At 40.1% G+C, this 27,389-nt stretch overlaps 1 protein-coding gene across 6 annotated transcripts in view; it reads right to left on the bottom strand.

Moving 5' to 3' along the window:
- tcf3b (transcription factor 3b) overlaps positions 1-24,195 on the bottom strand; it is a 37,503-nt gene extending 13,308 nt beyond the window's left edge. For 2 of the 6 annotated variants that reach the window (XM_036521060.1, XM_036521061.1), the window contains exons 1-5: positions 23,761-24,195; positions 13,471-13,543; positions 2,182-2,255; positions 1,345-1,420; positions 455-495 (exon numbers count right to left, since the gene is read on the bottom strand). In XM_036521060.1, the coding sequence (XP_036376953.1) occupies positions 455-495; positions 1,345-1,420; positions 2,182-2,255; positions 13,471-13,543; positions 23,761-23,838 (342 nt within the window). In that variant the 5' untranslated portion in view covers positions 23,839-24,195. Of the gene's footprint in view, positions 1-454; positions 496-1,344; positions 1,421-2,181; positions 2,256-13,470; positions 13,544-15,550; positions 15,651-23,760 lie in introns of those variants that run through there. The other 4 variants (XM_036521058.1, XM_036521059.1, XM_036521062.1 and 1 more) reach the window with 3 other exon arrangements.
- Positions 24,196-27,389: the final 3,194 nt, after the last annotated feature.

The following is a 27,389-nucleotide window of genomic DNA, read 5'->3' as shown; positions in this document are numbered from 1 at the left end:
AGCACACAGGAATACATGTATGCACACATCCTTGGTTCCGGGGCTTATTGGATGAAACCACATAGAATTTGAGCCAAAAGAAATCCACACAGCTGTCAGCAGGGACAGAAATAATCTGGCTTCACAACAGAGGGGGTGAAAGCTGAGTCAGACTGGAACAAACACCTAACAAATCAAAGCTCTCCGAAAGTGCTTAATGTTTTATTTTAAAGACGCTTCATGTACGGTGAAGTGAGTTAAATACTTTCACCAGCTGAAAGGACTGACACTGATAAGAGGCACCAGCTTAACTGAAAAGACAGCACAAGACAGCACAGAAAAACAGTTTCTTCATTTGACGCCAACCTGACTTGAAATGGAAACATGTTGGTGCAATTACATATTTTCCATCAAAGAGCACAATGCTAGGCCGCAGGTCAGGCAGAAGACTAAACAAATGGGTATCTTCCCTTACCTGTGTCCCAAAGGAGGAGTAAGGTACTCTTTCATTTTTACCTACAAGAAAAAAAACAATCAATGAGACGTGAGCCTATGTCCACTTCAAAGCTCATACCAAGAACAGAATATGAACGACTACTGTCCACAGATATGGATGGATTTTTTTATCCACTTTATTCAATGCAATTTGTTCTAGGCATCAGGCAATTAAAAGGTGACAGGAAACCTACAGAAAAGCATACTAAACATTGGATTTAGAAGCATACATCACTTGCAGCAAGTCACTCTACATTTAAGCTGACACACTGATTTAATAAGGGCATTTAAAACTTGCAACATGGGACCATTGTGCCAGCTCACGAGGATTTGACACATTGAATTTTGGATTAATTTCTAAATGCCTCCTTACTCTGCATTTCATCCACTTTTGTTAAGCAAAGTCGGCATATGGAGTTCTGCCTATTGTATGTGTTATATTTATGGAGTGAGAGGAAATCAATGACAAATTGCCACATTATAAATGGCACAGAGGTAATTAAAGTGCCCCCCTCCTCCTGCCTGCTCAGCTGGGAAGAAGCTGCAGGCCAGAGCCTTGCCCCGAGGGAGAGTTTGTGCTTGAGTGCCCTTAACCTCCATCCACCCCCTCCGAATATCATGGGCTGCTGAGCCACAGCCTCCTGGCACTGTGTCTCACTTGAGACTGCCATGACTATAGATCCCCCCCCACACTCCCCTAAAATTACAGCCTCACATCCACCGTGTTACTACGTTTGCATGCAAACTATCTGAGCGACACTTCTTTAACTCAGATGGGGCAATGACAGTCTAGCCTGTGAGCTTGAAAAAAACCTCAAAAGTTGCCCATCAACCAGACCATCTTCCTCTTATCTAGTTAACATAGCTTACCAACAATCCCTGAGGTAAGGAAGGGGGAAGAGGACAGTCCATCATGCTCATTATAGTGAGAGCCTTCCCCATAGCCCTGTAAAGACAGAGAGACACAGAAGTGGTGACAGTTAGCACAACATGCTGCACTTCCACAATGCTTTCATTGTTTCAACACTACCACACAAAATTAGACAGAATTTCCAAACAGTGTTGTTGGGGGTAACCTTTATCACAAACAATAAAGCTGAAATATCAGTGGATGGAGTAGACAGCACTTAACAAGGGGGTGTATGACACTCAGAGGGTAGATATAGGTGTATATAGGGTAGGTGGGGATGCGGTTTGCCTGGAACAACAAAAAAAAAAGAGAAATACTGGAAAAGGTAACCCACAATGAACTGTTGGGGTGAACAGATAAACTTTTCACCAACTACAGTTCAGTTAAATGCAAAATACTTATTTATAAATTAAAAATGGATGGAATAATGCCAAAAATAGTTTTGTACAGCATACAATGAACCCATCACAATGAAGTGACAGGGGTCCATAGTTCTTTTGTATGTGCTGCTGTGCTTGTGTATAGTGTGTACTAACATGATGTTGCTCCAGCACATTCAGGACAGGTTGTACCTGGTGTCCCATTAGTGAGAATGATTTTTTGGCTAAGGAAATGGAGGTATGTTTTTCCCAACATTCATCCCTACTTGTCCCTTTCTCAGACATAAAATGGATGAGTCATACAACAATACTGTTCTTACATCGTGCCCTTTGTGAACAGTTTAACAGTCGGACTAATTTGTCAAAGCTCAAAGCTGCGAAGGAAGGTGAGGGTGTTCAGACCCAAAAGGCTCTTACCCGTCCCTGATTAAAGGAGGGGCTGTTCTGCTCTCCGGGGCCCCACGAACTGGAACCACTGCGCTCATCCAACCCTGGAGGAGATGCACAAAAGGTAAACACCTAAAACAAAGAGTCTAACACAAACTGAGCGACAGATATGAATAGTTCCTATTAAACAGTGGCGAGTCCAGGGTGAGCAGGGCAGCAGTGGGGGGGAAAGATCGTCATGCTGCCTGCAGTCTCCACTAATCAGAACCACACCTTCATTCCCAGAGGTCTGAGATATCACAGCTTGACCAAAAGAAGGTCCATCAACGAGCCTGGCCAGGCTCCATATGACCCACAGAGCAGACTGATGAACTACAGTCAACCAGCAGGGCCTCAATATCCATGTCTTTCACAGGGCTTAGTATCAAATGCTTTATTAAAGTGGCCACTCGGATACGCTCAGACAGCCAGCAACTAGTGCATATTCAACTACGGGGGATTCACTGCCGTAAGATGGATTTATAATAACATGGTACTTGGGAAAAGTATAAAATATAGATCTCTGCCAGAGATACATATCAATTTAAGTACCCTCATGTTTATAACATTTTTAGACAGATCTACACTTTTCATCTCAGAGAAACAGTCATTTTGTAATGAATCTTCCATGCATCAAACTGATCATTTCCATTTCATATTACATCCATCCATCATTTACATAGATACCATAAAACCAGTAAAACTGCCATCTAATGAGCAAGGACCCAGTTGCTTGTGAGAGGAGGGGGGGTTAGGTGCAGTTCCGTAGACAGGGGCCAGGGGGTGCTGTGATTTGCTGAGCCAAGAAGTTCAGTCAGTGGTGTCAATTCAACACTGCAGGGTGGGTTGCTCTGATCCCGGGCCGGCGGCTCTGAGCACACCCTCACCTGCCGCAGCACTGCAGTACGTTTCACATTGATAAAACACACTTGTCCTTAATTAGCCTGGATCGTGCTGCAACAGTCCACAGCTGAGCTAAGACAGCACTGAGAGTTTTGGAGTACTTATTTTCCTTTTCTCACACTGCTGTTACCTCCCATCACAGTGCTCAAGGTGATGCACCTGCCCCTTTACACACATGCACACTCGCATGCACAAATATACCCATCCTAACAAATCAAACACACAAACAGATATTCAATTCCCTTTAAATGTACTCAAAAGATTGCTGGAAAAGTGGGAGAAAACATTTTAAAGATCGCTGAAGCAGAAATTTCTAATAACCCCTCTCTCCCCTCCCTGTCTTGTGTTAACGCTGCCGTCACTCTCTGGAGAGAAGAGGCTTAATTGCATACTGATTTGCATAATTGTGCATATTAATGTGGCTAACTTATGAATATTCATATTTTCTTTGGATTTTGTTGTCTAATTAAAAAAGAAGGGGGGGGGGGGACGCTCAGCAAGATCAGCAACTGTGGAGAAGGAGAATGAGTGATGAGACTAACAGAGCAGTGCGTGCTCCTACATGCACTGTGACAGAAGTGATCTATGGAGCCCGAGCCGATGCATTGCGAATTAGGGGAACACAGCTTCCCTGTCCCAGCATCAGCACTACCTCTCAAAAAAATCCACATCCTCAATGTCAATCAGCAGAGAGGTCACAACGAGATTTTCCACTGCAAGTGTGGACAAAAACATTTTGCAGCTGAATTTTTAAGCGAGTTTGTACACTTTGGACAATTTTCACCAAACCTGCTACACACAGAAGTTATCAAGAGACTGGTGCCTTATTGGCAATATTCAATATTTAAATCAATTTCAAATACCTTTGGAGTATTATCAATCATGACAAAAATATGTCAGCCTTATGGCCACCTCCAGGATTACCTGCCTAAATGCTCAAATAGTAAATGAGTCCAAGACGACCCATCGGGAACAACTTGGCTTTAAATGATATTTAGAATGAAAGTATACAGACACAGACTAGAAAGCCCCCCCAAAGTAAATTAATATACCGACTACACTGTTTACCGAACTTGGGAGTGTAGAGTAATTAACTCAGCAGCAATTAGAGGCAAGGTGCATAAGAGCTGTGAGATGACACACCAGAGCTCTGCCGAGATCAAACAAACACAGAATGTGCAGATGTGAGAACCCTAGACCCAATGCTATCCAGACATTCTGCAAGCAGCAGGGAGATGGACAGAGCAGGAGACAAGGGGGAAAGGCAAGCTCTACACACTGAAACTGAATCATATATAAAAAAAAGCAGAGCACAGGAAAAATACAGGGGGTGGAGAAAAGGGGACAGTGACATTTAATTGTGCACATTAATGATTTCTTCATACATATTCATAGAGTTTCAATTTTCATTCCTAATTAAAACATATCCAATATGACTGTGACTAGAAGTCACTGCAGAATACACAGGGTCCACCCTGATTCATGGGTGTGAAAAACATGAGACAGTGAAACCCTGTCTCCTCTGAGAATTTTAACATTTACGGTGAAATTCAATTTTGCAGAAATACTGGCCACAGCATGACAGTCTTCCTTTTTCCTCTACTGGTAATGTGTAACTAGGGTTAAAGCAGGCCCTAGCTGTCTTGGTGACAAATCTGGGCTGGACATACAACCATGCCTCATAAGAGGCGCATAATTGTGAGTACACCGAAGTTTGTTCAAGAAAAACTTAGTCAGTCATAACATAAATGACTGTCTGTACAACAATGAGAAATGGCCCTGGTCTCTCGTTTAATCAGAGGCAATCATGACAAAAGATATCCTTTGTTTTCATTTATGTGCAGAGAGTACTTGGCTTCAAAGACTTTCTTCACAGCAACTTGGAGACTAGCTAAGAGACCAAATGAGTAAGCATTCTGTCCTCAGAACAACATCCACCTTAATGTCAGGGACAGCCCCAGAAGATGAACAAAAATAAAGTCATATGGAGATGCAGGGCTGGGCCCTCAGCACTTATTACCAAGTAACTGTTCAGTGAGATTACACTAAACAAAGGCCTCTTTCCAAGACAGACATAGACAGAAAACACTGCTCAGATCACATGGCCATCAACTTAAAATAAAAAAACCTGGAGCTACCTACCACTAGGGTTGGGTAACGAAACCCGGTGCCATATTCCTATACGACCGGTATCCACCAGACCGAATCGCAATGCAGATTTCAGTCCCTCATTTCGGTGCCACTTAAATGCCTGCCCTGAGCTGTCGATTGAAATTGCCCAACTGAAACTGGTGCTCCGAAACGAACAGTACAGTACTGTAACTGTTATTTAGTGTTAAATTACTGTAGTTGGGTTAGGTTTTATTTATTATGTGGATTTGTGATGTCAATTTGTTAAAGGTTTTGTATTTATTTATATTTATATATTTAAGTATACTTTAAACTTTTAACAGTTAACCCTTTCGCGTGTATGGTCACACCGGTGTGATTAGCCGTTTAGCGAGTATGCTAAAACCGGTGCGATTAGAACACTAGATTGGAAAAATTCTAGCTAATTTCAGCTTTGAGGAACCAGCAATTTAACGTTTGAAAATACAACAAACACTAACTAAAAACTATGAGAATTTTAATAACGCTAATGAAAACATAATGAACCATGTAACGTAACATGCACGCTACATAGCATAAAAATAAGTTACGTGCAACAGGGTTAGTATATTGTTCAATTTCAAGTTAAAATTTGCCTTAGCAATAAAAAAAAGCCGTTCTTTAATGTCGTCGACCGTCGTTTTGCCCCCGTTTTTTTTTTTTTTTTTAAGTACCGCTTTAGCACCAGTGTCGGCAAAAACCCAAACAATACCCAACCCTACCTGCCACAGTCAGTAAAATATCTTGAATGAAAGCCCAACCCTTAAATTAAAGTACCGATGAATCATACAAAAGGTCAAGCATGTACCTTGCTAAACTATTAAGTCTAGTGTGACGCTACTCTGGTGAACAATAGCACTAACAAGTGTTATGTGACAATTGCACATGCTTCCATACTGAGCATTTAAATCTGGTTGCTGACCAGCAGTCTCAAGACTTTTCCAAGATTTACTGATACCAAAGCAAGACCACTGACCACAGCAGCCAGGAGAAATTTATTGCTATGACTACCCCAGTGCACAACAGTACGCCCTTGTTACTCAACCACTTAGCCCTGTTAATCAGTAAGAACCACAAACTCAGACATTATTTGCAATTCAACATAAACTAGAAAACCAAAACAGAACCTGACAATCAGAAAACACAGTGCCTTTTCTGTGTATAAGTAATGCTGCCTTTTTTATTACAGATATTTTTATAGTGTGCCTTAAGGTGAGACTGATAATGTGCAGATGAATTTGGGGAAGTGAAGCAAATGTAATACAACCCAATCACACAGCACAACACAAGACTAATGCCACACAAGTCCTATGTGATTTATTCTATGGAAGACAGCAAATCTTTAACATGTTAAGAACTATTTTGATGCATCTGAATGTATATTACATTGAAAACTTTCAATCTGAAGGAACTGAAAAGAACTAATACCCTATTAATTCCTACTATTACATGCACCTATTGCATGTTGTGCCCTTACAGTCATGTCCACAGCAGCTAAAGATGTAATAATCCCCATAATCCTTTGTAAATTGAAGGAGGCAGCTAACTTGCTAGAGACTACAATAAACAGGTATACCCACAGACTGAATGCAATCAAATTAAGAATATCCAGACAGAGACCAATGGTGAAGAGTAGTATTACAGGTAATGGAGGATTTATGATGCAATGCAATAGGGCAGTTAAGATGAAGCAGCAGAAGCTGCATAAATACATTTTTCCAAGTTTAACCATTTATTGTGTGAAGGTATGAATTTGTGATTTCTGTATTCTGTGTATTGAAAGGCAGAGTTAAATGTTTGAAAGGAGTCAGATCTCAGGGTCAGTGATTGTTTCTGTGGGACACCCTGAAAATCATCATTTTCTCTTATATTGCTCTATAGGTTATACACAGAACACAGTGCAATGGAAAAATATATACTTGAAGAGAAAGGAGATAAGAAAAGCTCATGTGAAAGACATACATGTACACTTACTATAAAAGGATAAATGTGGCACATTTTGTAACTTCAAACACTAAGTTGCATCACTGCAGAACTGACTACCCTAATGCTTCCTGAGCTAGAGACAAAGGCCTCTCTCACAAGCTTCATCAACAAATTATTCAGCTCCAAAATAAAAGGTTTTAAGGCAAAGTCTAACGTTAAAGCTCCTTGTCAGTTCTCATTTATAATCATGTCTCAGGCAAAGTCATATTACTTGGATCTGCACCGTACTGCACTGTAGCATCTGAAGGTAGAAAGTGGCATTAAGGCAAATAAAATCTCTTTGAATCTCCCTGGGGAACCCCTCCCTTCCTAATTCTTGCCATTTAACAAGAAGCATTAGTCTTACACCTCACTAAACACACATGCATAGAGGCAACATAAGATTACAGTGTGCCGCCAAGCAGAAATGGCCGCACTGTATCTTCCTAGCTGTCCTCCCTGAGAGCAAACTCTAAAACTCCTGACAGAACGGACACCCATTCTGAAGTAATGGGAGACATCCGCACCTGGCGGATTGCGGCTCTCTCTCACCTTGCTTGGTCACTGTTGTCCAAGTTGGACTCACATGTCAAAAATCAGCTTGTTCAGGTTCTCAGTAACTATTCAGGTGATCGAGAATGTACTACCGATTTAAAAAAACCTCCTGCACAGTAGTCATAACCCAGGGCCACCATAAGAAACATAAGATGCAGCCATCCCAGCTGCCAGGAGTCGTGAGTCAGAGCAGACTCAGTCACTGCTGCTCTCTCCCCTTTGCGCAGACCCTGTCTATAATTACAGAGGTGAGATACTGAAAGAGCCCAGTCACAGTCTGAGTCATCAGCTGCAACAGGGAGACAGATAATGGGAGTTAGAGGAAAAAAAAAACACTACCTTAGGTCTGTCACCTCTTGTTTTCTTTCTCATGATTCCAAGGGCACCCACACAAATGTAGCTGAAGCTGCATTCAAGCCTCCCTTTGAAACTCAAGAGGCAGCACCAAGGTGTCATTTTTACCTTTGAATGATCCTTGAGCACAAAACATAACTGAAGCTGACACTGTGGCTGGTGTCCTAGATGTTTCTGCCTTGTATGTCATTTATGTTGTTTGTGAAGTGAGACTCCACGTAAATTCCAGCAAGTAAACAGAAAGAGTCCAGAGCAAACAATGTCTAACACTTTCTTTATCTCTTAATTACTGCTTGAGACAATGCCTCATACAGGGCGACATGATGCACAATAAGCAGATGACGACTCTTGAATCATTTTGTCTGCTCTCCACAGTGGAAATTAACTGAGTGAAACTAAAGCAGCATTATTCCCTCTTCTGTGTTCAACACAATCTCTCAATCCTTGGCCTAGATGAGAAAGGCCGGGATCTGATACAACTGCATTTGAATAGTAAGCCACATTTTACATCCAAGCAATTTGCACCGCTTACTCCTTGAAGTAGACTGCAGCTATTAATCACATACACCACAGAAGCTGAAGACAAGACCAACTGGCATTTCCTTTAGAAGCAAATGTGCATGTGTAAACAACCTACATCACTGAGGGATGCCTCTGATCCATGAGGCTCCTACAAACGAGAAAGTTATGTGATCACACAATGACGAAAGCAGTTTACCAAAAACAAACATAAAACTATTTACTTTGCAGTACAATTTATCATTATGACATGGGCTCAAGACAAAACTACCAACTGTTGATTGTTAAAAAAAATCCTCAGAAACTCCTCCCTTCCTCTGTATTTTAACCCAGACCTCATTTCAAAAATATCACACTGAAATCTCACTTTCAGATTTTCAGTAAATGAAACCATGTGGGTGGGAGTGAGGCCTGGTGGAGTGAGGAATGGTTACCCCTCAACTCCCTGCAGGAAAGAAAAAATAAATAAAAATCACTCAAGGTACATCTACTTAGGCCCAACAGGCCACAAAGTGCCACTAAGCAGTACTCAGAAGTCTCACAAAAAGTGAAATTTATAAGGTATTAAATAAAACACTAGCATGACACAGAATATCTGAGGAAGATGTGTGGATAAGACATGAGCTTCTGCCACATTATGGAAACCTGGGGTTAAAGAAGACACTTGGCCTCACATACGGCGCTCCAGCTGCTTTGTAAGTTTAGCCCTTTTGTCTCGGCCATTGTGTGGTTAACAGTGTCACTCACTACACCAGCAGTAGCAGGAGTCAAATGACAGAAAAAGGTAACCGTCTTCTTTTGTAAACACCTTCCCTTCTCCAATTCAAGCAATCACAAAGTGCTGCTGCTGCTGCTGCTTGGGAAAAGAGGCTCATGTGTACCTGCTCACTGTGCTTTCAATCCTCTCTCACCTCTTCTTGGCATGAGGGAAACACAATTGTTCCCTTAAAGGCGTTTCTCAAAAACACAAGGGGGGCGGGGGGGGGGCTAAGGTGAGAAAAGAGCAGGTGATGTTTGCCTTAGAAAAGAAGGGGTGGTGATGGGAGGGGAAATGGGCTCACTTCTCATGCCTGTCCTAACATCCTCCTCAGTGGGTGACAGAGGGGCGGCAGCTGCAGAGGTGATCGAGGGGACGCCTGGAAGAGGCAGCGCCGCGTGACTGCTCCCGCAGACAGGGCTCTCCACACTGAGCCGGTGTAAAGAGCCATGCACAAGAAAGGGGGTGGGGGTGGGGGCTTTGATTCACCCTTCCAGGCTATTTCCTGAGGGTCAGTGGGGGGGGGGCTATGCTGTGTGTTGGGGGAGGAATGTTTTGCACTTAGGGGTGGGTGAATCGTTTAAAGTCCATAAGCCATTTTTGCTTTTGTTCCTCTTTGGTTGGATTTTTTCACTCTGGGGGGCCCAATGAGAATGTCTCAATTTCACAGTGTGGAGGTGGAGGGGAGGGAGGAGGGGCAAAGAAGGGCCAAAAGCCCCCATGTCTGATACTACTGCAGACTCCATTTCATAGACCACCTTGGACATAAAATTTCCCAGCGTAACTTTTTTGCAGGAAAACATAGAGACTACAAAATATTACAAGGAACACCTCAACCCCAGAGACAAAACTTAAGTTCACAGTAGAAAATAAAATAAAATTCTCAAATAGACTAACCAAAACCTTACCAAAGCCTTCAGAGACTAACCAAAACCTTAGAGGGGACAGAACAGTAACATTACCCCATTACCCAACCATGCTAGGAATGCTGCATTTGTTTTAAAAGCATATGCTTAAGACTCTCAGAAAAAAGTCTTATTTTACCATGACAAAAACCATTAAAGCATTTTTGGAAATGTATGCATTATCCACATGGTCTAAAGGCCTGAGGGCTTGTTCGTTTTCACTGGTAAACACGAAATTGTTTTCAAAGGCTTGTACTGGTCTAATCTTGTGAAACACTACTTTTTGGAAGAATAGCAATGATTTTCTGGATGTGCAGTTAATTTTGGCCCAGTTCCTGCTCCATCTGAACTGAGACTCATCAAGGCAACTCAAAACAATAACAAGCAGCTGCTAAAACAGAGGGAGATCAAATCAGCCTTTTGGTTCAACACATGAAACCACAATTACTTTGCTTTTCATTTTGTTCCACATTATTTCTTTATGCAACTATGTTCCTGATCGCTGTCTTTTCATTTGATTCAAAATTCGATTTAAGGGCTGCTTCCACCGCGACAAGCTAGGGGTGGCGATTCCTCCCTGCTCTTTGAATGAAATGAAATGGGATCAGGACAGTAAGGCTAAATTCAGCTTCTTCAACACTGACTGTAAAAGAAAATTTCTGAGAGAAAAAGGACAGCCTATCTAACATCACCCAGGTTTTAAACAAAACATCTAGATTGGGGACAATCAGACAACCATAGGAGCAAATTGATCAGATGAAGATATGATGCAGATTGAGAAGGCTGGGAGAGGCAAGTCCATAAACAGTACATAGGATTATTGGGATGTGTTTCTATGACAACCTGCAGGGCTCTGCATTTTCCCCTGTTGTCTTAAAATATTATAAATGAATACATATACACTGAATTAATACATTTATAGAATTACATACATCTGCTGCTAAATAATCTAATTTAAATCTGATATTTTGCAACAGAAAAAGACTGCTGAATGTCATACTAGATGTTACATAATGTACACAATGGTGACTTCTTTGAGAGAACATTACAGGACTGAGTAGACATGAAAATAATGTTAATTGCAGCTTAAAATATAAAGCAGAAACACAATTATACGTAACTCCAAAAGTGTATTAAATGCACAATGTATATGTTCATTTTTATAGTTTTGAATTTATGCATAGTATTCTTTATTTACAAACAGCTAAGGAATGGATGGACAGACAAGAGTCTGTCCGAATCTAATGTAATGGCATAAACAGAAAGCATGCACAAGCCACCCAGAGAAGCAGCAGCACTGCTAAGACAAGATACCGTAATTAGCTGTTAGTTTTTGATGGAGAGCATGTGAACAAGCCCTCCCATCCACCGAAAGCTGAAGTTTTGGGGAGCTTGATTTTGTGGGGAAGTCTGATGCTGCTGCATAGCTGCCTCCAGCATTCCACAGGAAATAAAGGCAGCGGCTGAGGGGCAGTGCAGAAATATTTTTGATTGAGTTAGCCATCTGCTAATTTTGGCTTCTCTACAACATACACAAAATAGCAAGCAGCAGGCCACAAAATGTCAGTGTTGAAGACAAAGGGGAAGAATTCTGACTGTCAACAAATTCTTAGTTCCTGTAATGTCAAGCAAAATGTCTGTATATTTGTGCTAATTACAGGTCAGAATGAGTACCAACACGCTCCAGTCTAGAAAACCCTCCCCTTTTTTGTCCACTCAAATGACAAAGTTGACAAAAATTTCTTGCCTGACATGGTAACCTGCAGTTGACATTTACCCATGCCAAGAAATACTTACCCACACAAAGGGTAATTTTCATGCTCGTCTATATCCACTATTGTATAAATATCATACACCAAGATGCATTAAAACAAATGTTGTTTCAAATTTCTCCAGATGCACATCTTTACTACTTAACAAAACTATAGTTATTCACTTCATTCCAAAGAATTAGCCTTACCAAACTTTTAATCTTTCAGCTGCCCCTTTGTATTACACCATATATGGTAGACTGCTTTGAAGACAAACGCAGTCACCATAAATTCAGATGAGCTCAGCTCCCCGATGGAAAGTGGCCAAAAGCAGCTATTCAACTCCACCCCTGCGCAAAATCGGTATCTGATTAAGGCATCTCTGGGAACAACACTTTCCTCCAGCTCAACATTCATAGCGGCACCTGGCTAGATTCAGTTGCTGACATGCTTTACAGGAGCTAAAGATTATTGTTTTTTATAATACACTCAAGCTTGGTGGTGCCTAAACAGCTCAGAGCAACATAATTATTTAAGTTAACCAGCTCACTAAGCTAGTGAGACATACAACCATTACTGACTTGCAACACGGAATGACACAGCCAACCTTTCAGTAGACACTTGAGAGAAGCTGCCCATCAACTTCAGTCTATGCCTGAGGGAGCTCAAGGCCACCTTTAAGTTAGCAAAACCAAGTACTAGACCTGTTGTTCACAAAATAGCAAGCTCCTTCACTGGAGTTCATCTAATTTGTGGCATTTAGACTCCTCAGCCTACTCATACGTACATGAGCTTTTGTTTCCACGCTCGCGATCTCAGCCGCGTCCCTGCATCTTGTGTTTTATAATCATAAATCTGAACTAGAATTTGGGTACAATAGAAAGGTACAGTACAGTGCTAATGAACATCCCTCAAAATGGACACAAAATGACAGACAAGCAACAGCATTATCATTTAAGTCTCCTTCAGGTTCTGCATTTCATGAATTTCCAAGCTTTCATGTTGGAATTTATGGATGTACACATACCAAAAAAAAAAAAAAAAAAATTATTCACAAGTACTACTTTGTCACTATTTATAACATCTGACAACAGGAGCAGTTCACCTGTGATGTAGCTAGAATGAATCCAGCCTGAGCAGTATGACACAGTAGGGTTCGCCTACACCTTAATGAGGCCAGCGAGAACAAAGCATTACTGTGTTGAGGGTGGGGATTATACTGGACATTGCCTTTCATACTCAACATTTCTGGACCCCTTTATACAGCTAGCCGTTGACAGAGAAAGTAGTACTGTTCCAACACTGAAGGCACAAAAGAAATCAAAATCTCAAACGAAAATCGACTTAATATCTACTTGAGTGTTAAAATGCCAAATCTAACACTTCACAGAGATGCTTAGAAAAGAATCAGAAAGATGCATACCTGACCCGCCAAACTGGCTGCTGGCAAGCGTCGTTGGTCTGTTCTTCCCATTAGCTACAGGTGGTGCAAACATCTACGAGAGAAAAGGAGAGATGGCAACACAAGTTCTTTCAGTAAACAGAATGCCTTTGCTTTGATGCTGACGCTCACTGGACCATTCTGTCAGTCATGGAAAAAGATTATTCCTGCTGAGACACTTTCTAAAAATACAGAAAAATACCAAGGATTTATGATCTTGGAGGGTAGCTGGCTACTATAGAGAAAGACGCAGTACAGAGAAGGGGGAGGGGTGGCATTTTCGCATTCAGCTCGTTTCAAAGAGCCTTGGTCTGTGTGAGGCGGGTAATTTAAGACAAGCAGCAACAGAGGACAGTTAAACCCTAGCATTCCTTGTCAGGCTACATTTTACATAATAATAATGACATTTTCTCATTTTTCCATTAAAATAAGATTTGATTAAAGCAGTGTAGCCTGGTTTATCAAGTTAAGTGGACCATTTCAAACAGGCCATTTGTATTTTGTACATTACACTTTTGATTTACAGTAAGACATGGCATACCATAAGGCTTGAGTGTAATCACTCAGTGTTCAGTAATTACTGAGTAAACACTTTTTGGGTATGAAATGTATGGGCAGATTTAATACAAGCAAGTTCTAATTAGTTGTGAAATCATAATTCATTTGGGTTGGCAAGTTTGATGACAAGAACATTTCCTTAATTAGGATTCACAGCCTTGCTTCTAGACAGCCTCCAAAGACAGCAATTTTCTATTACAATCAATTAAGTCAAACCAAGCTCTTCAATAAATCCCAAGCTTATCACTCTGGCTTTGTTGTAGTGGCCTTGCATTGTGAGTAGCAATGCCCTCCAAGAGACATGGCTGCCAAGCCCACAGTCTGCCCACCACAGGCCAAAATGCACACGGAAGCTTAATCAGACACAGGCCAGTGAGGTCAGCACACTGAACGCACAGTGACACCCCCCCAATCATCTGTATGTCTGAAATCTGGGTCTCAAATTTGAAAATCAAAAGATTAAGAATTGGACAACATCTCCTGAGAATTCAAAGCAGTTATCATGTCATATGTTTTTGTTCATCTTAAAAACAAAAAAAATAGGCCTCAAACAAAGGTTCTCGAAGTATTAACACACATGTAACAATGCACATGTAACAATTTTCAAAACTTGAGACTAACATGCTCATTTAAAGCTGTCATGAGTCACCAACTAACTTAATGAAACCATACATTTTAGAAGGCGGCACGGCAGATGTATGTAATTTTCTATGTCTTACACACATGCATCCACACATAATATAGTATATTGTGTATATTGTGTTTAGTGTGTGATGTGAACACACACTCAGTTACACATACACACATGTAATTCCTCAAACTTTCTTACATAAGATGAATTTACTCTGCAGCTGAGGTCATCAGCTACCCCCAAAGCAAAGTCATCCTAACTTGTTAACACAGGCCAGCTGTCACTCTGCTCCCCAGCACAAGTGACTCACACATCAACATGCAATGACGCATCCTTCATCAGGATTTTTTTGTGCTGTTGTTCTGTCTTTGTTACAAATCATTGTTTGCTATAGACAGCATATTGGGAAGCATAGCAAAAACCTCAAGTGTCATCATAAATGCAGTTTTAACCTGTGAAACTAACCACATCTGTCCACATGTGAAATAAATATATTCCAGCATGGACAGCTTTAATTTAAGGGGTATCCACCTGTTCAAAAAAATATTTATCGTGGTACTTTGAGCATTTCCTCACCTATCTATATCTATCATTGAGATACTCAACTTGAAGAAAAACATGAACTTGTTGTACAAGCATTTCACTTTACATTATAAATGCATTACTACAAAAAAGAATGTAATTTTAAAGTTTTTTAAAAGCTTTCACCATTTAAAACTGCTACACCACTTGGTATGTACACTATTTTAATTGCACTTTCAACAATCTCTCCAACAAACCCAAGGGAATGCATTTGTGCAGTGATCACTGGATTCCTCCCTCCCTCCTCAAAGAGCACCTCACCCTGCATCCCCCCACCCCCACTCTTCTTACCGCACTGAAATCCAGGAGGTCGTTGAGTTCCTTGTCTGTTCCCACTACAGCCATTCTCTGCTGCTGCTCGTTTATGCCACAGTCACAGCCACTAACAGCCCTACAAAACATACCAGGACAGACTGACCATTACTGGGATTACACTACAGTCTGACAAAACATTACAAGAAGCATGGACACAGTTTTAAAAATGTGCACACACGCACACTCAAACTTAACTGAACTTGAGGACAAATGAGGAGAAAAAAAAAAAAAAAAAGAGTTGCCAGAATGTCTGTTAAATCACATGAAAGATGCAATTATGAGAATATGCAATGGTTGTGGTATCATGACAAAGAGGCAGGAGCAGCACAAAGTCTTAGACAGGGAATATGTTTTGCTAACTTGGTGACATCAAAATCGGACTAATGTAGCCATGTTTTGCCAGTCATCTTGGTTAAAAGCTTCTGTCAAATTAAATTTTCAAAGGTTGAACACATCTTTAATGCAACTTTAAGAACGAGAACCCATTTAATACACAATGCAAGTTTCTCATTAACTTTCATTGTTTGTGGTAAGGCCTACAGTGGACCAATTTATGTTATGACAAACTCACCACTTTCTGAATATGGGAACTCCTCATGAGATTGTGTGACTCGCCCTCTCTGAATGTAACAGGCTGAGTCATGGGGCACTCCCTACCTCTAGCCACCAGCTAGACCAACAACCTGGCTCAGACCTGTCCAGCCGTAAAAATACTGTCCATACCAGACTACTACAGATGGTATCTACAGCTACATTGGTCAAGAAGTTCAAAGTGAAACACGACAACTTCCATTAACACGGACACAATCTGTCTCTTCTAGAATAAAGCATGACATCCAAATTTTATTATCCAACGTCCATACAAATCATCCGACACACGCACATTTCTACTGAAAACCAGACAATGCCTACCCATATTTTGTCTAGAAAATGCTCCCTAATATGATGAACATATGGATTTGACTGCAATCTATTTGTGTGATAGTCACCAGAAAAAATGCAATGCTCCAACAAAAACTGAAGAAAAATCATGTGTCTGTCCAGCATAGAAATGGTGTTAAAAGGTTGTTTAATAAGCAAGAATAAAATTATTTGGTAGAGAACCCATATGCTTTCATTTCAACATCTAAATGCTGGCCACTGAGGTCACTTTCACTTATAGCAGTTTGCCTGAGGGGGAAATTTAATCTCCTGTGGTTGAAGGCTGTTGCTTCCATGCAATAGGTGAATTACAATTCCATTACAACATCAAGCCTTCTTTATCGCCTAAACTAAGGACTGGGGGCCATGTTCTTCTGAGCGTTGCATATGTACTGTACGAGGAGGAAGTGCACTGCTTCCGTTTCGGTTCGCTTCTTTCCCCTGTCAAGTGCAGTAAAACATCTTTAAAAAAAAACAGAAAAAAACACACTACTGCAGCCTGTCGTGCATCACACTGGGATGCATGACTCATTGCCTCGGACATTATTGGGACTGTGTCTCACGCTCAGACCTGATACATATATTTTTTTGTTCCTTTCTGAATCGGTTTATCTGCAAGCCAAAGTTTCACTTATGTGATATAAAGTCAGTACTGGCAACCATAATGATATCACTGTTATTACACACTGCACTCCGGTTACCCTGGGATCTCTGCTCACTGTAGTTATGGACTGTTCCTTCTAGCGCCTGCGGAGCTACCAACTTTGTTTACCTTGTAGACTCTGGGAAGACTTTGGGGAGGCCATGTGCTACGCTATCGGACATGGACCCTGCCTACAATGAAATGAAAAATCAAACTACAGTCCTACCCCCACAGGAACACCTTCCAGAATTTGAATGATATGAACCAGTTCTAGAGTACAGGGGTGTTCAACAGTCTCATAAGGGAGACATCTGAGCATATAAACACAGTCTGATCATTTGAAATATTTTAACAGGTCAACAAATTTGGGGAAAAAAGACAAGTTTTTAAGATACTTTAAAAAGAAAGGGCACATACAAACCTCCAGTTTTACAAATTACCTAGAGTGGCTGAAAGCAGCAGGATTTGATGGATTAGATGGCTTGGAGCCATGTAAACTATAGGAACAAACCATGCCAGTGGATGGAGGAAAAGTAAGCCAGTATCAATGCATTTACAGGGCAGTGACTGGTTGTTTGGATCCACCTTGCTCATAAACCATCCTTTGCTCTGTTATGCAATTAATATTTCACTAAAACTAATAATATATAAACTTAAAACTTAGCAGTCTCCAAGTAAGCCATTATTTGGCTAGTGTTAAAATATCCTGACTACAACCTGTCAGAATCAAAAGATCTATAAACAGTATTCATTTTGTCTGGCTGTCAAGGACTTTTACTGTGATGCAGCTGTTGTTTCAGTGATGTGAAGAGATTGATATTTACAGACTAATCAAATTTGTTTAACTTTGTGTTTAATTTGGCCAAATATATTAAAACAAGTAAATGCAACTACTGACATCCAACGTGACTGTGCTCAATTTAGAATAAGGTCAGATAGATTAAAATAGTTTTGGAAACACAGTACAGCACACTTAAACAGTGAATAGGTGCAGTCATGAACATTAAAATGCATTTCATCTTAGTAGCTGCGATTATTATTGTAGACACAGTAATAATTCTAGTCTAAATATTACCTTTTTTCTCCTTAGGTATCTGAAATTTAATATTCTTTTACTATTGAGTGCTACAACTATGTGGAATGCAGATTCCTATTAACTACATCGCGAACCTATGTCTGTTACATGCATACTCATGTATTTTGTAAGGCAAGCATAGCTTTAACTGGGCTAATTTTCTTTTAGGCATGCATCTGAGTGCTGGATGTTGAGGTTTTACAAACACAGAACCAGAGGAAAAACCAACAGCACTAAAAGCGCCAGAGATGCCATTTTCTGTGTTTTTCTCCCTTGTCCCATATTTGTTATGCCTCCATGGAGGTTAAATTTGCCGAATCCTTGTGGGTTCCCTGTGCAGTCAAGTTGTAATTTACTGCCAACAAACTGCAATCCACATACCCTCACATCTGGGTTGATGAACTGAATAACTAAAAGATAAAAAGGGAAGTTGTTCTGAAGCTACAGCAATAGAGCTCAAAAAGGAGTCACTACAGTCCTCCTTTCATCTCCTCCATACGTTCCCCAACAGGCCCATTCTCTATGCCTGTCGCGCTCGTACGTACAAGCTCAGATGCTGACATAACAAACACGCTCGTCGTGTTCTCCACTATGTCATGGATTCCCCCGTTACATATTTCAGCAGTAAGTGATATTGCCACTGGAGTAACAGGGTGGCCACTGAGGCCCAGCAGCTTTCATTCCTCTGTCCATTCAACCAATGCCGTGTCAAGTCATTCAGTAATGGCCCGCAACAAGCTTACAGCAGCACACAGAAAGTTGTTCCAACTGTAAAGAACAAACAGTTAACAAGTGGCCCAGCAGTACAGGTCAATGTTCAAGCAAAGCCACGGCAACCTTGCAATAGTTGCCCTTTTCAACTGTCTTTTCAACTAAATACAGAGAACTAAAAATATCAAAAAGCAATGAACACTTTGATGGTTTTAAACAAAAAGTTTCATTCAACACTACAGCCATTCCTTCAGAGGATTACCAAGCTTACAGGCCTAGACTTTTCATCGTTCTGTCAAAACCAGCATGCTCAAATCACATATTACTCAACATCTTTTGGCCTATTACTTTCTCACAGAGATCCTCAGGTAACCTTCACTAGACATCAATACAACTTTTTAACAGTAGGTACACCTATTCTAAATTGACATCAGATCAGGCATTATTAGCCCTGGGTTCCCATTTTGTAAACATTCCAGACTATTCTCCACATTTGTCCGTATGTTGGCTACCGTGAAGTAATCAAACCCTTTAACACATGAACTGTTTGATCATTCCCAAAGTTTTAGTGTTGTGTGGTACTAACAACGGATACATAATGTGATGTACCTTCCTGTGTTGTTGCAGCTCACATAGTTGGATTAAAGACACGTATTTTAGCAATGTTTCTTTCAGCTTCTTATTTCCTTAACCGTCAGCCAAGGAGCTGACAATCAACAAGAAAGTTCTCATCAGCTTATGCTATCATCTTTGCTTTCTCAGTGGCTATATTCAAGGACTTTAATTGCAAACATTATATTAACGTCTTTTTACACTGTTTGGATAAACTGAAGACATCTATACACAATAATTCTATCCGGATATTACACAAAGGATTGAAGTTGATTCTGTGCAATTCAGATGATATACAACATGACCAGTATTTAGATTATATCAAATAGTGACCATAATCATTAAAGCCCAACAGGTTAACAAAACAGCATTTTTTGTTTAAGCCCCCCTTCATATAAATCAGTTACAGTGCTACTCTTATTCCAGAGACAAAATATCACAACTCATTCATACTGTAACACATTGAAGTCAGTTTAAAAATTGTCCATCCTTTCCAAGGCATTACACCCTAACAGAGAAGCCTGGTCTTTTAAATTCTTACTCGTGTGCAATTCCCACAACATTGACAACATTGTTCAGTAATAATTTTCAAACATTTGTTTGATTTTATCAGAATAGTATCTACATGTAAAACGTGCTTAACTACTGTTACATGGTGTTTCTGCAATTAAGATGCCAACCTATTGACCACTGCAAGAATTCTCAATTCATCTGAATTCTGAATTAATTTGGGTATCATCCTAAAGACTGCTGTTACCTGTGAGATTGTTTTCACTTCTGTTTATGTATGCAAAATGTTGTGACTAAGCATGATCGTCCCCTTAGGCTAACTGAGGATGTGCTGCAGAAGTAATTATTTTCAGATGTGCGCGTGTGTGTCCGGCCTTTCCTGAAGGACATTCTAGTGACTGGATGCACTGACATAAATCACCGTACCTTTTAAAAGAATGTTCAGAAAAGGAGTAAACCAAAACAGTAAATACAATATACCACTGCATTTCATTTTTTCTTCCGTTTAATGAGCTCACAGATTGTATTATGGGGCTGTTAACACATGAGTTTTTTTCCTCAATTGCCTTACAAACATGTGGAAGATGTAGGAAGCTGACAAATCTCATGAATGAAGTTCCTTTACTGAGACATTTCCTTGCTCACTGAAACCACCACACGACTCCACAGAATGTGCATTTGGGTTTTTTCTTTCCTTTAACAGTCACAGGTTTAATTCCTTTCAATTAGGGTGATGTACAAAAGTAAAAAGAATTTAAATCTAATCACAATGTAAAATGACCAAACATCAGTTGAAATGACAGAATGAAACACATAAGACCCATTATTTACCCATTATTTAATCTTTCCTGTATGTTTTCCTGGATGTCCATGTAAATTAAGCAAGAGGCACAAAAAACACACTTCATCCCCCAATCAGCTGGAAAGAGGAAGCTAAATCATTCACAAAGTTCTGTTGCCTTTATTCTTAATGACACATTCTCCACAACAAAACCCTGACGTCTCCTACCTGTTTTGGAAAGAAGCTCTATCTTGTGCATTTACAATTGCCTGGATGTTTCCTGCCAGTATGCTCACCGGCTGAGAAATTTGCAAGTGCTAGGCATTGTTCTTGAAATTCTTCAAAACTCCCAACTGCAGGGTGCTAACGACTGCACCAAAACCTGTCATTACTCAATTAACAAATGTCACTTTCAGGAAATCTTGTCAGACTACATTCAACACCCTAAAATTTATTGTCATTGGCATTAAAATGGGTATTCATAACTTCTCTATATATCCAATGTGTGTATCCAGAGAGGCAGTGCTGTAACATCAAACAATGCAATTTATACTGCCATAATGACACACCATGTAGCAGGGAAAAACACTTCAGTACCAACAGGTGGTGTACTTAAACTACTTCTGTACAACAGCCAAATACTACTTACTCTGCTGAGGCCAAAGGTCACTGTACTGTGTCAAATCAACAAACCAAGTACTTCCGCAACAAGTTCATCAAAACAGCAATGCAATATCAACAGCATGCAACAAAATAATTCTGCTTCAATTCATCAATGAGGTTTATGCAAGTATGTTGCCTTGCTTTAGTATCACACTTTAAAAGCTTCTAAGACCCCAAGGACAAATGTGCAAGTAGGGAAGGGAAACAATTTTTGGGTCATCCAGATGTAGAGGGGCACCTTGAGTTTAAAAACGTCTTCAATTCCGACAAAATTGAATCGACAGGATTCAAACCCAGACAGACAAAGGGCTACATAACGGGAGAAATACAGAACCTGAAAATGACAAATCGAAGTGAGATGAGCTCTTTTTAAACTGCTATATCGGTATTGTCTCTACGATATAAGAAAGGACATCTATGGATAAAAGCAAATAAACTACCTATCCACTGTTCCTTAAATATCCCTTTATTAGTTTCACTTTAAGGAATATTTGTAAAAGTAACCCCAGCATGCGCATGCAATGCTGCACGGTGGCTAAGGTGCACGGACAGAACTCGATTAGACTTTGCCAAGTCATGTAGAGTGCAAAACACGAGCCATAACCACAAAACTTACTGTTCCTGCCAATCGCTGGGAACACTGCCGTTTTATCAGTTACAAGATACACTGTCGCAAAGAACTAACCCATATTTATTTTACTACCCATTTGTAGCCTAGGAAAAGCTCTAGAAAGCAAAATTTTAGAGTAACAATCTGCAGTGATAAACTATAAAAATACATTATTATATAAAAAAAGAAATTAGGGTAACTTAACATAGTTGGTCGCATCAATCCATATTCAACTAACGGCCAAATACCGAACAACAATCCGGGACATTTAACAGCTCACACTACTGGAAATTCATGGGTTGTACTACGGCATCGCTATTGAAGTTTTCATGGAATTACACAGCTATCTATCCACTCTATACCACTCAGACACTGAAAATAAAATACATAAAAAAATGCCTGAATTTGACGACGAGACCAGATGCAACAGTTGTTTCAAAACAAAGGCAAAGAGAAATATGCCTCCGACACATGACATCGATAGCAGGAAAGGTCGTTCAGAGTGTGAACGCATTTAATATTAATAATGGAAGTTTCACCCGTCTCTACACCGCCCTAATCTCGCTCAATTTCCTCGGCAATGCTTCCATTTTCCTTCATTTCGGCCACTCCAGCTCATTCACTGAAACAATGTAAATATTTATTCTGACCTGCAAACTAATTCAGCGCTGTGGGCCATACCCAAGGACAATAGCTATAGATATGCAATCCATTTACAGACAACCAACATGAAAATTTTCACACATGTCCCGTATTTGAAAGTAGAATTCTGTATTTCACTGATCTTACCATGTATTCGTTTCAGGGTATACGAAAGCCGTGACGTCGTGAAGCACTTCCAATGGCTTTATAAGACACACTTTACACAAAGAGTTAGGTCTTTCTGAAATCAAACGCTGCATAAGTAATTTAAAAGTGAAGTTTTACAAGCAGTCTCAAAATAATATAGAGCTTTGTAAAGCCCCCAAAAGTAGTTTACATCCACCTAAACGTACGTTAAAGAGTTGCACTTAGAGGAGGGGTAGGGGTGATAGGGTGAGGGGGTTGGGGGGAGGAATTCGTAGCAAATTTGCAATAAACAGACAAGCAACAATAAGTTAAAGTGACCAGCCACACAATAACTTTACTCATGATTGGTAGGTGAAACCCACAGTCAAATATTACGTTAATGTTGCATACCGGCAAAATACTTACATTTGGCCTTCACCAAAGGGTGGTTAAAGAAAAGAAAACTCAGTGCAACTTTAACGTCCCCAATTAACTCATGCTCTCCTCTTCTGGAGTTACCATATAACCAAAAGAACTGGTTGAAAGTAAGAGTAGTCTACCCAGTACCGGTCGTAAATTCATTTCAGGCAACTTCAGTGTTACTTCAAAAACTTGTCAAGATTTTCTCTGAAGTGAACAAAGGAGTCACTTCCACACGGAAAGACTGGTGTGGAGACGACATCACTCACACAAAAATACACAACTCACTGGCACACAACAAACCTGGAAAAACTTAATATTTCCCACGTTATCCAAACCCACATTCCCCAAACTTCTGTATTTTTCAAAAGTTAAACATTCACAATAAATTACTCTCCCCTTTAACTTTAACTAAGTTAGCTAATTACTAATTGCTATCATCAGGAAAACGTGCATGTAGTGGAGGAGTTACCTTTTTCTTTTCAAATGTGCAGCATCCAACTGTAAAATAGATTGCTAGGTAGACGAACCACCGTAGAAAAAATAACATAAAACTTCAAGAGATTTTCACCCCACAGCGCTTCTTCAAAAGCACTGGATAAAAGGGTGACGGTATCTTCTCCTCTTCTGATTATATCTTGGTTTGTACAACCATCCACGTCATTAAAACACCGTTCCCTTTTCTCATCCAAACTCTACTACACTCGCGTCCCCTTTTTTGTTGCTACAATTTAGACCATTTCATCCTTCGAGTAGACATCTTAACAACCTCCATCCACATTGTCAACCCAACGTATCCATCCGCAAGAAATAGGGACCTCAATGCCAGCGGTGTCCAATTTCAGACGCCCAACAATAAGCGCGTACTGTTTCGCTCAAGACTCGAAAATAATGAAAGAATTATAGTTTATAACATCAACGGTCAGTCATGTAAATTATATCTCGTTTACACTTATCTGTGTTTTATTAATAAATTATATCTTAGGAACTATTCCTGTTAGCGGAAGAGGACAGCAGCAAAGTTGGTTGCAACAACCAGGAGCAGCACGAGATGGAATGATCAACCCGCAGGAGATCGCCCAATAGAATGACACGCTAAGTTGATTAGCGTATAAAATAGCCAATAGTCGATCGTGTACGTGATCCTGGCCAGCCTCTTCTCCATGCTCCCTCTCCCTGTGTGCTCAGTGGGGCTGTCTGAAGGGGGCTTGAACATTGAGCGTCTGACATCATAATAATATCGTGGTTAACATTCCCTCCTTGTCCAGTCGTGGAACAATACGTACCGTGCATACGTTTGCAAGCAGGGGCAAAGTTGCCAAGCTTCGCTGAAGGTTTTTAGTGACGCTTGCAACCTGAACAAAGAAACAGTAGGTAAAAATAAGACAATTTCTTTAAGCGAAAAGATTTTAATAAACCAGAATGCACCATATATGCCAGCTAAAACAAATAATTTCGGCACAAAGTTAGCTACAGTTATTGTACTGGGTGTGGAGCCACAAGGGCCAGTGGGGGCATAGCCTAGCCAGATTAGGGTATAGGCAATACATTATAGATATTATAGATATATAGTTATATTTTTAACAAGTGCTTGTTTTACTGCATTTAAGATGCCCTTTCTCTCAACTGTGTAACATGTAGTTTAATACTGTAGTGAGTCGAAAAGTCATGTTGTTTTTACATTATGCTGAGGCACAGATGAGAGTTTGAGCCAAGGGTTCTGTTTCACAGTGTGTGACACCGGACTTTACCACTTCAGCACCATTGAAAAATCTCACAATAAACCTTTGTGTGTTGAGCAGCGTAGAGAACATTTTTTAAAAAAGGTACACAATATCAGGATGTACCATTTCATCACTTAAAACTTTAGTATTATAACCATTACCAATGTATTTTTAAGTTCCTTGCTGTGTTCAAAATTTGAATCACTTCATCACTTTTCTTACCATGATTTCATATCTCTGTGTACTTTGATGAAAGAATTTAGAGTGACAATTTCTCAAAACAAGTGTTGCACAAACCCAAAATCATTATTCAGGACAGGAATAGTTATTATTTTCAAAAATATTTCAGATTGTGGTTTTAATTTTGTTTTATATTGTCATGTAGACTTTTTTAAAAATATGCTATGCATGCTCTGAAAACATTCAGCATTCTTCCATCTTGCTTCTGTTTCCCCCCAAAAAATGTGAGATGAAACAGAAAATAAACCATTCCTGGTCTCACTGTGACTGATTCATAGACCCAGGGTGGAAAGGAGGGAGAGAGAGAGAGAAGTGCGGGATCACAGAGTGCGGGGATCATAACAGACCAGAGTGTGGGGGAGGGGAGGGGAGGATAGGCAACATTTGGACTGAGGGAAGTGAGGAAGAAAGAAGAGGGGAATACAGGAGATATAGATGTCCAGAATATGTGTATAGTTTAGGATGGTCTCTGGCAATAGCACACAGCAGAGTGACATTGACACCTGTAATGTACTCTAAACGGAACAAAAATGTTTGACCTAATTCTCGACTGAACCTAATAAGTTTTTGCTAATCCTGCTCTTATTTTTTATAATAATTATATGGCTGACGACAAGGTTTCTTGATGCCATATATCACTGTCATTTTCACAATTAACTTAATGATTACATACCTTCATTCATGCAATCTCTTATATTTGCCATCACTTCTAATTTCAATTAAATAAACTGCTAATTTTAACTCATTGTTGCTAATGAAAAGAATCCAGTGTCTGTCAATGATAATTACAATATTGTATGCTGTTAAGAAGGTATTACGCCTAAACACCTTCATCTAAGAGGACCCTGATTTATCGTAGCCGCATACCCCAAACTGCATTTATCCAGCTATTGCTCCTCAGTTTTTAAAAAATAACCCTAATTCTATTTGCACCTTTTCATACACAATGGTATACACATGTAGTCAGCACTGTACCCTTCCAAAATCCTATCTTGATCCCCTTTTCCTGATGAACTGGGAGGGCACAGATTAGCCTCTAGGTCCCGTGGGTGATTATTTCTTAGTGGATAATACTTCCGTCTTCCTTCACCACTGTTTACAAACACAAAAAAGTTTCTTTCTTTTCCTTTATGCTTTTCAAATAACAATCAACATGGTAAACACTTTGCAGACGTACAGTACACATTGTCCAAATGAGTCAAGCTATCCTTTTTCATGCTGACCAGTTATGCCTTTAATTCTGTGTCCAGTTTGGTTGTATCGTGGGTGAGGTTTTTTTTGTTGTGGTTGTTGCAGGAGTGACATTTTTAAAGTAATCCTTTTTCACTGAAATTGTTTAAGCATTGAATCATATGTCAGACATTACATGGCAGTTTTGTAATCCATTTCCTGGCAGAGTTACAATATATGCCTTCCCATTTTACATTTTATGGTGTGGTTACAGTCTTAAAGTTGAACTATACATGACCTGGTTCTGTTTGAATATGATAACATGACCCAGATTACAGTCAAGGAGAAATATTTCACAAATATTCTCTGGTGGAGCTGTCATGACATTTGGGATTGCATAATACACCATTCAGAGAGTAAGAGTGTTTGGTTCCACAGGGGTCTCCAACAGGAATAGAGCTGAGGTATCAGAGAGACATAGTATGGAAGGAGGTTGTCGGTACAAACGGGACAGGGAGAAGAAAATGAGAATAATTGCCTATATACTTTTATCCGAACCCTTACAGACTAGAAAATAATCACACGATTTGGCTAGAGAGCGAGAGCCCTGAAGCAGGTGCCATTTTTGATTATAAAGCTGATGCGGATGGCAACAGTGAGCTATAGCAAAGGGGACTGTCAATAAGCATGGATTTTCCCAAGAGCCTGGATTTTAGTTCTAATGCAATCACAGGACTAAGAGGGTATAGGTGCACATGAGACATATAGGAAAATAATGAAATAAGTCTCCCAGGGGAGGAGAAAAAGCCTCAGCATGGTATAATAATGACTCCCCTGGGCCAGCTGTGTCATCCGGAGGGGTATGGTGAAGAATGCATGGTCATTCATACCCACAGTGTTAGATGCAGAGATATTGCTTTAATAAGTATAGAGCCACAAGTTATTACATGTTTGCTTGATTCCCTCC

This window comes from Megalops cyprinoides, chromosome 2 (assembly GCF_013368585.1).
Source record: "Megalops cyprinoides isolate fMegCyp1 chromosome 2, fMegCyp1.pri, whole genome shotgun sequence".
NCBI lineage: Eukaryota > Metazoa > Chordata > Actinopteri > Elopiformes > Megalopidae > Megalops > Megalops cyprinoides.
Note: the sequence above shows the minus strand (reverse complement) of the source record. Positions and strands in the feature narration are given on the sequence as shown.